This window comes from Meleagris gallopavo, chromosome 14 (genome assembly GCF_000146605.3).
Source record: "Meleagris gallopavo isolate NT-WF06-2002-E0010 breed Aviagen turkey brand Nicholas breeding stock chromosome 14, Turkey_5.1, whole genome shotgun sequence".
Classification (NCBI taxonomy): domain Eukaryota; kingdom Metazoa; phylum Chordata; class Aves; order Galliformes; family Phasianidae; genus Meleagris; species Meleagris gallopavo.
In genome coordinates this window covers 11,164,529-11,174,647 of record NC_015024.2, presented here as the reverse complement: position 1 = coordinate 11,174,647, position 10,119 = coordinate 11,164,529, and the positions used below count along the sequence as shown (strand labels likewise).

Sequence of the window (10,119 nt, the reverse complement as noted above, 5' to 3'; positions counted from 1 at the left end):
GGCCGTGGCAGCCATGTTGGCCAGGCCTCACTAGGCCCCACGCTGGGCCGTGCTCCCCTTGCAGCAGCTGTGCTGTGTCCCAAGGGAGCCTTAACTCTGCGACACTCACAAACTGCCCCCAGCTCAGGCGGTACGTGAGTTTCCTGGGGACAGAGCCTGGGGGAAGCATCCCTCACCCCAGCCCCAAAAACACACTGGCTGCAGGGTGGCTGCTGCCATTGCAGTGCAGCCAGCAGCCCCACAGGTGGCTGTATGCAGATCAGTAGCTCTTGCATTTTTCCTAACAGTTAATCTTGAGGGGGAAAAAAAATATGAATTTCAACGTCTGGAATATGAAGGAGATGCTCAGCACTCCCACAGCCTCTGGGTAAGTGCCCATCACACTACAGCCATCAGAGCCTTTAAGTACAACAGCCTCTCTCAGGAATTAAGATGATGAGAATGTTATAAATCCAAAAAGCTCCTTCCTGATGTGTAATTGGTCAGAGTACCAAATAGTTTGGAGGTCTTGCACTGCTAACATACAGCATTCCCGGAACTGGCAACATTTTGAGTGTTTAAGAGCATTTACTCAAATTAAAAACATTTTAGTGGTCCACTTACTTGAATTCAAGATGTATAAGCAGAGGGATCATGGTGAGCAGCAGGCTACAGTACCTGAGTTGAATACTCCTGCAAACGTGGTGTAATAGACTGAAATATGGAAAGAGGAACATCTGCCTGCCCTATGCCCAGCTTTTTGGTGGCTTTCAGACTGTTCTCTTGGCTTGGCCTAGGATAGGAACAGGCAGGAACTTCGCAAGGGATATAAGCGAGGAGGTGATCCAGCAGGATCACCTGGAACAGGAGGTACCACCATTATTTTTTTTTGTTATAGCTCCTTACTTTTGGAAATTGTTGGAGAAACTGCCATAATTACATGGTCACTGTACTGCCAATCAGGGAATGACTGCAGGAATGACAAGAAATATGCCTAAAATTAATCTGTGGTTAATCATGATCTGCTGAATTATGGCTAATTAACCTACTCTGTGATTCTGTTTATGTCTACATTACTCTCAGCCTACTAAGTACTGTGATAGATTTACCATTGTAGGGAATTTTAAAATCAACACTGGAAGCTCTGCTGAAAGCTATTCTGTGCTTTGAGCAGGAATTTATTCAGGAGAGTCCTATGGCCTATCTTATGCAACATGTCTAATTAGATAAGTTAAATGCTCCCTTCTTGCCTTGCATAGAAGATAGATAGAATGAATCACGATTTGCAATATCATTACGTGTTATGTAATTCTAAAATTATTCCATATACTGCATTTATACACACGGATGATTTTTTTCCCCAGTAGAAGTCAAAGAGCAACTGTAACTCCACACATCTACAATATATAATGAAATAACAAATATTATTTGCATTGAACATCTAGAGAACAAACACATAAAACATGCCTTTTTTTTTGTTTGTTTGTTTTAATAAACAGCAGAGTATCAAACTTTGCATCACTTGGCTTAAAAACAGTGCCAGATTTATCCCTCGTTTAACTCTGGAGAAGCTAATTGATTAATTTTGTCCTCTGATCCTCTGGTAGTTAAATAACCACTTATATAACTAACTGTTCAAATTCACAGTTTTAGTCATAGTGTCTCCAATGTGGCCTGATGTTACAATGATGATGGATGATAATGAAAATATAATAGCAGGTTCCTTCCCCATTATAAAAGTACTTGTCACATAGGTATGAATTAATTGAGTTTTGCACAGATGCAGGGGTCAAAGAGGACCCAATTCAGAGAAAAGTATGTTTATACCTGTCACGATTTAGCCTTTATAAATATGCACTGCATCATTCTATTGTCTTCTTGGTACCTGCAGGTGATTTTTTTTTTTCTCTGCTTTTATTAAAGCCTTCCCTCTTAACTAATCTAATAACACACGATTGAAATACAGATGAGATTTTAACACCTGCTCCTCAGCATTCCACTTTTTTGGCAAGTGAGTTGAGAGGGTCAAGTAGGGCATGAAACAATACTGAGAACGAAGCTGAGCTTTTAGAGGAGTTAAAAGGAGAACTCAGAAGGCAAATTAACTTCTTTTAAAGGAAAAAAAAGTTAGGAGTGTGTGCACAAAACTGAGATATGAGAAAAGGTGTTAATAACTTCTCCCAGCTTACTTCTCCTGTTACTAGATCCTTTTCTCACTACAGCAGGATATGACACAGAGACTGCATAGTACTGCCTTTCAGAAAGCTTCCAAGATGAAACATAAAATCAGCACATAATATTGACAGGGTATGCCTCAATGTGTTTGTTCTTTGCACATTTGAGGAAAAGTGTTACTTCTGAGAGCAGCTGCCACCAGGTCCATGAGCAATGCAGGACTCCAGTGATGTAATAAGGCCACAACAGAGTTTCTGCAAAAGCCCAACACTGCTCTGCACCGTTACCTCTTGTGCTTCCTTTCTGCATGCACCTCAGAACAGACAGGGGGCTCGAGGTTTGATTCATAACCCATCAAGCCTGTGTGTTCTCGTCTGCAACTGCAGGCAGCCTGAGAAATAGGATGTGGGAGCCAAAGTCCCCACTCTACCTGTTCTTATATATGACTATTGGCATAGTAGAGATCCTACAGACTCATCAGAAGGAAGATTATCTAGTTGGACACTGTAATATCAGGGTGCCAATTATTTGAGGAGGTAAGAAGATGTCATGCTGATAAAGTGACAGCTATGCTGTGGAGAAACCTAAGAGTCAATTTAAGTGTACCAACAAACAACACAATTTTGGGGGACTGAAATGCCAGACACAATTAGGGAATGTGTCGCATTAGAGCTGCACTGCTGACTGCCTGGCCAGAAGGGCACACAGAGGAAAATCACAGGGCATCTGAGTGCAGTGGTCACAAAAGCAGCGATGCTTCAATTAGCCTTCTATCAACTGGTTACTCACAGTGCTGAAACCAGATTTTCAGCATCATTAAGACCTGCCCAGCCAGAGAACTCCCAGGGAAGAATCACATCTTGCTTTGGTCCTGGGTTGGGCACAAGGCCCTCGTTTGGAGCACTACTCCATTATTCTTGTTGCACTACCATAGAAGTGACAGTAATGAACTGGAGTCAGCATCTCTGCAGGAGACATGGGAGCCAAAAATCCACTACAGAAATGTTTAATTTCCAAAAAGACACTGATGTAGAAATAAATAAGCTTGTTAGAACGGAATTTAAAGGGGTGGCAGAAAGGGCTGTAGGTTTGCCTGAGGAATAGAGATTATTTAGACCTCGAGCTGAAACACAGAACAAATGCAGAGCAGCTATCAGAGCAGAGTGAGCAGGACCAGCGCCAGACTGACACGGTTAAATAGCACGGTAAAGAAAATGAGAGGGAACCCTTTAAGAAATTAAAGAGCATTAAAAATGTAAAAATGGGAAGCAATGTATTATAATTTTAAATTGAAGTTACCATAATTTTCTTGTTCCACGTGAAAAGCAGTAACTTGCTAAAGGCATAATAACTACTAATAAACCAATTTCAAAAGCCATCAGGAGCAGAAAGCCTGCCAGAGGGTGGGTAAGGCCAATACATGATGAAAATACTGAAGAGAAATACTAAATTAAAAAAAGATGCTATAACATGAAGTCTACTTGTACCATTTATTCTCCGTGGCACATTTCTGCTTTGAGAAAAGACTTCTGAGTTTAACAGCCTCATTCAACCCATTATTTCATTAAATTCCATTCCATATAGCAGAACCACAAATTCTGAAGTCACCTTAAGGTCCAAGAATTAGCAGAAAATGACAGAGATAGACAAGACAATGACTGAGAGAGCGGCTCAAGAAAAATCCTGAGCCTTACAGGACTGTACAGACTGGAAGACAGCTTCAGACTGGGGGACAAAAACTGTCTCTAGAGGTTTAATTCCTAATATGGCCAAGGATAAATGTGTAAGTAAACGTGGCTGTGCTGCAGCAATCTCTGCCTGCTGGCTCCTCGCTCAGGACAAAAGAGCCGACATGGTTTCCAAGGTGAGGAATGTTTGGGTGGTATTGAATCACGTTGGAATGAATAATGGAGTTGCTCATAGAAAGTAAAAATGACCTTGAAGAATTAAAGCAAGAGCAGGAAGACTTTCAGCCTGATACCTGGAAACTGGAGGCAGTGGCTGTAAGGGATCCTGTTGTGGTTAATGCGTTGGGGCCACTGCCAAAATCTCTTTGTAGAAATTCCTGTTAGGATATGAATGCAGAAATGAAACAAATGATTTGCAGCAAGCAGGTCACTGAGTTCCAAAGGATAGAGAACAGAAAAATAATGTTATGCTTTGGCAGTCTCCAGCAGAGATGGTAAATGGCTGGGAGCAGAAATAGCAGCTAAACCTCCTTGATTTAAACTCCTCCAAGTCCCCTGGATGCTGAAGTCCCTCCTCTGCACCCAAAGCAAACGCTGATCCTTGGTTGCTTGATCAACACTTTGGCAGGCTGCAAAAAGTAACGACAAGAGCAGCAGCACGGCAGAGATAGAGACAGTTCCTACAGATAGAGACTAAAGCTGTGAGGAAGGGCAGGTGAAAAGCAGCTCGCAGCTCTTCAGTTGGATTTGTTGTGATGCAGTCCTAGCCGCTAAATGAGAGGGAGCAGAAAGGGCAGGGAGGTTTTTGGAGAGAAAGCAGGAGGAAAGGAATAGTACTGCATGATACTACTTGAGATTACTACCAGGAGAGAAAGATCTCTTCAGGAAAGCAGTGCACTTTAAATATGTCAGGAAGGCATAAGTGAGCTTCACCCATAGAGCTGCAGAAGAGGAGGGACATTGGCACAGGTTTGGTGTGGATGATAGGGCTAAATACAATCCAACAAATAAATGTTGCTTTGGAAACTGTAGAAGACTCTTTGCTTTTCCAGCTGACTCTTAGCATTTGGCGTTGGACCCAACAACAGAGTTAAAATTGTTTTCACAGACCAATAAGGCCTAGGACAATTTATAAGATTTGGCATGGCAATTCTAGAAACATCTAGAGAACATAAGAAGAGAAGATTTACTGCACGCTACATGTCTCTGTGTGTTGCATCTGACAGCTATTTTGGGGCAAGGCAGAACCTTTAAACGAAAGGCGATATGTTCTGTGTGGCCACGCTGAAGTATTTGGATGTGCTAACTGCAGCTTGGGAACAAGCAAGAAGCTCCTCAAGATAAGTTGGATCTTTTTGGGATAGGGAGGAGGAATTCCCATTGGTGGCAATGAAACTGAGACAGCAGAGGACCAGCTGACTCCCCAGCTATGCAGAGTGCTGCAGATTTTTCAGGTCATGCTCATATTACAGCAAATGTCGGGGTTGCCAATGTCACAGTACCTTGCATCAAGTTAGGTGGGAAGAAGAAACCATTCCATTGGTCAATAGAGTACGATTTAGCAATTTTGGAGCCGACAGGAGCTTGTGATGGTGTCTATCTTACAAATCTAAATCTTTTCTTCCTTTGAATGCATACAGTAGTGCTTTAGGAGAACTCCTGGCACAAATGCACAAACAACACAGGAATGGCTCATTTTAGCAGAAGGCTGAAAGCCCTCCGGAGATAAACTACTGCATCACCTAAGAGGGACTGCTAACCAGGATTAAATGGCTGGGATGTTTTCTTGCTGTTTATAAGGAAGGGTTTATATTTAGAGCAGATCATGCATCCACGAAGCTCAGGCATCCTGAAGGAAACAGTCAGGTGGTTGTCTGATTTCACCATCACAGAGAGTTCTGGGCCACGTGTGGTCAGGCTGATGCCTTGTCCAGATGGCCTCGTTAGTAAATTCGTTGCCAGCAGTGCTAAGCAGGGGAGAAAGAACTTCGCTGCTCAGGGGAGTGAGTGTGCTCCAAGAGGCATCTGTTTCATCTCCCCCCACAGTTTGCAAAAAGTGTCATCATTCCTAAACTGACCACCAAGAGAGCAGACTTAAAACAGAAAAATGAGGCTTCAGGACTGCCAATAGCCTTCTTTGGTCATAGCATCAGCACAGAGTGAGCCTGGGGACTTACACGGCTCATAAAGTTCTCTGAGCTCCTCAAAATGTCAGCAATAGAACTCTTTGTATTGGAATCTTGTAATTCAGACGTTAGGTAATGCAAAGGGACTGAGCAGAGGAGCAGGTTACGGGATGTGACATGCTCCAGTTGTACCAGACACTTTGAAAGGGGATTATGGAACTAAGTGCTTTAATGTCAATATATAAAGAGCATAAAAAACCCTTCCTCAAACTAAGACGGAGCTTTTTCGGCTAAAAGATGGATGGGTTTAGAAAAACAGTGCAGGAGATGTGATACTTACATTGTCAGCCAAAGTCCTGCAGCTCAGAGTACACAGTGAGCTCAAAGCCAAAAGCATTAAGATGATATTGTCACCAACACTGCTATATGGAGGAGGCTGAGCAGACTCCCAGTAAACGCTCTCTCTGTTGTATGTATGATGTTTGGGCTCCTTCCAAAAGTGGAGATTAACTGAAGACGTCACTGCTAATAAATGCTGGGGTGATGATCTTTTGTTAGAAACAAAAATTAGTCTCCTGTTCTTTTTTCCTTTGGTTATACGATTTGATATAGAAGGAAAACCCTGCTTAAGAGCCTACATCGTTAATTTTGATTTGTAATTCTCAGTTCACTTATCCTTGTTTTGCCAGGCTTGATCAGAAGAAAGCCTTTGTGATTTATTAGCAAACATTTTGCTTTGAACTAATTCAGTTTGTTTCTTCCTTGACCCATTTTAGGATATGTTATATGGTGAGATTTTTGTTCTCGTGGGCAGGCTGGGGTAAGTCTTTGCACAGTGACACAGCTGGAAGGAGTGGAAGAACGGATTTCATCTACTGCTACGGAGAAAGAGCACCAAAGGCAGCAATACATCCTCTGAGTAGTGTCATTACATTTGAAATATTTCTAACAATCAAATCAACGTGTCCGGCCATACACTGCCTATTTATTTGCTATTCATATTCACAAGCCTCTCTACTCCATTTCAGGCCGAACAAGCTCTGTGCCCGCAGCAGCGCTCTGAGTGACTACTCAAGTCTGAGTGACTCCCAGGTGCTCTTCGGCTCCCAGTTCTGCCCAGAGAATGTGCAGTCAGCAGCACCGCTGGAGCTGGGTATGCAGCTGGGCCAGCACAACTCCCAGGACGTGAGTTTTGCTCCCTCCTTCAGCCCTGCCCAGGCACACAGCCACCATCCAAAATTAGCAGTGACTACTGAAACAGGCACTAATGTCTGCCAAACCCAGTTACCTTCTGATACAGTAAGAAGAGTATATATTTACAGCAACTAGACAGCAGCCCGGTTAGCTAAAAAAAAAACTATCATTTCTAATTAACGATCATTATTGAGATAAGCATTATTTTCTTTGATTCTTTTTGATTACCAACATAATGTGAAGTTAGTCTCAAGCTAGTCTTTAGACTCCCTGGGTAAGGTAGAATATGTCATCTGTTCTTTGAACAATTCCGTGTTAATCACGATTAGCTTTCCACAAGAGCAACAGAGGTATTCAGAGCTGTTCAGTTCCACTGACAGAAAGTTACCTTTCAGTACTGTTGCAGCAGATCTCTGAATGCTTGTGGATGAAAAGCTTCTATGCTCAAAATGTTCTTCCTGTAGCACGTGGCTTCTGATGTTACCAGCCTCACTAAAATAGCTCCTGCACCACTAGCAGATAGTGCCAGATCCAAATAAAGACACCTGGGAGCAAAGATTAGAAAAAAAACAGTCATGCCAGCTCCATAGCCCTAGGCAGCCATTCAGTCCCAGATCCTATCCGCTGTCCCCTGCACTTTGCTGAAGAGCTTGTCCTTTAACTGCGTAGCCTTTCATCAGACGCAGGAAAGAAAATTCACTCTTCAAGATGAAAGAGCATTGAAACGTGTGAAAAACTGAGCTACAGTCTGATGATGCTAGGCAGCAAAGGCTGTCACCTACAGGAAATTCAATAGGATTTTCTGTAGATTAATGTACAGGGAGCTCCCTGAAATCATTTTATAGTCTACGTGTTAAGCATACAGGGAAAAATACCAATGCATCTGATGACTGCAATCAACTGAAAAGAGTCAGGATGAGGAAAAAGCCCAAGTCTGAAGAAATTCAGCAGGGTTTCAGTTCTACTGGGAGCCACACAATCATAAAACCGTTAAGGTTAGAAAAGACCGCTAAGATCATCCAGTCCAACCATCCACCCATTGGGTCCATCTAACAGGGCACACTCAGCGAGCAATAACCTCAAGATACTTCAACATCCTCATCCAATGGTGTAACATCCAATCGCTGTGAACCATGCCTCTAAAAAGTACTTGGTACGCAAATCGTTTTTGCTAATTAACATTCTGATTTTTTTTAAACCTCAACATTTTTTCTTTCTTTTGTGCAACAGAGCGAGCCCAGTATTTTTACCAAATACCAAACAAAACCACAGCTATTTGATGAAGATACAAGAGAAAAAGGGTTGCTTAATTTTGGTGCAGGACAAGGGAAGAGAGTCCTGGAAAATTTCAAAGCGAATAACAACAAAATAAAGGACAAATACGATCGGTACGTACCCACTGCAAACTTTCTGTGAAGTCTGTTATCACTCCCTGCAGCTCCTCTTTAAAAGTTAGACACGGCATAGCTGCATATTTCAGGTTTTAGATAATCTCTCATTGCAAAGAGTGGCAGGATAAGAGAATAGAGTTTATTTGCAGTGAGAGTTGTGTAACGCTTCCAGCCATAAGCCACAAGGAACAACAAGACTATAACCTGAATTTACCTTTGTCTTCTTACTCTAGGCAGCAGGGTTTTTTTTTTTCCCCTCTCTCTCTCCTCCTCCTGTTTTGATTCTCTGTGAAAGCCTGTGGTTCTAAAAAATTTATAGACTGTATTGGGACTGATCAAAGGGACTCCTGGTGTGACATTTACCTTTGAGACAGGTGAGAAGAATGGCAAGCACACTTGTGTGCAGAGGAAGATGTGATGATTGTAACATAAACCTGCACAAATCCCTATAATTTTTCTTGTAGACAGGATTTTTATGTGTGTTTTTATAACAGACGTGTGATTTGATGATGAGCCCTCTGTCAAGCATTAAGAATTAAATGTAGCTGTCAGACCTCTAGGACTTAAGGATTAAGCCAGTATTTTCAATCTCAGAAATGAAAGATGGCAAGCTCCCCAGCGCACGCATAAATAATTCTTCATTCTGTACATTCTGTAAAGTAACATTCAAAGTGAAACACATTTTTGTTAAAAGCCTTTAATCAGATCAGACTGCACATCTCTTTCTCTTCTGCAACAGGCACCGATTCTGATACTCTGATAAAATGTGATGCTCTGGTGCTTATTGGAAAAGTGGAGGATTTTTGTATTTGTAACCAAATTGTGAGGAATTAACATACATTTTTAAATGTTTTGACAGAAATCTTAATTATCCTCTATTTCTTCTTTAAATTAATTATGCTTCTTTCCATACTACAGATGCATTCTCAGATTTGAAGCATGCTTATAGAAATAACTGTATTATCTCTAAAAAAAAAATATATATATATATCATTTATCCATTTGTATCTCCTGCACGTCTGATGATCAAAACGAACTTATTCTTTTCATAAAGCTGAAAAGAATTCCAGCAGCCTTGCCTACTTCTCACTGTTACACTCTACCTGGCCTCCACCTTTTTGATCGCTGTAATTTGGATGACTAAATGATCAATTTAAAATGACCCAAAACTCCAGAGAGGAAATAGGCTAGCACTGTGCTTAGCAACAGTCCGTGCATTTTGGCTTGATAGGTTAATCATGAATATAGCCTGGTTCTTGATAGGCTCACTGCACTCCAAAGGATGGATAACAGAAACCACGGGCGTAATCTCAAGAGAAAAGGATTTGTGCTGTATGTTCTTCCTTTCTTGATGCTGCAGCTTTTCCCTATTTCCCCCCACAGCTATTTTAGCCCAAATATAATATGTATGTATCTCAGCAACTGGCACGTCACCTCCACCTAGACTGGGTCCTTCTGGACCAGCCAGCACAGCAATAGCACCCAGCAGCCAACGTGCAGCTGTGCAAACATGCCTGGAACTTCCAGGAGAGGAAGAAATGCTAGGCCAAGATCAGGAGAGTTTAA

At 42.0% G+C, this 10,119-nt stretch overlaps 1 protein-coding gene across 3 annotated transcripts in view; it reads left to right on the top strand.

The window, feature by feature from the left end:
* The first annotated feature begins 6 nt into the window (after positions 1-6).
* CCDC36 (coiled-coil domain containing 36) overlaps positions 7-10,119 on the top strand; it is a 19,266-nt gene continuing 9,153 nt past the window's right edge. Inside the window, exons 1-4 of one of the 3 annotated variants that reach the window (XM_019620165.1) lie at positions 7-130; positions 288-367; positions 6,997-7,153; positions 8,393-8,550. In XM_019620165.1, the coding sequence (XP_019475710.1) occupies positions 312-367; positions 6,997-7,153; positions 8,393-8,550 (371 nt within the window). In that variant the 5' untranslated portion in view covers positions 7-130; positions 288-311. The other 2 variants (XM_019620164.1, XM_010718597.2) reach the window with 2 other exon arrangements.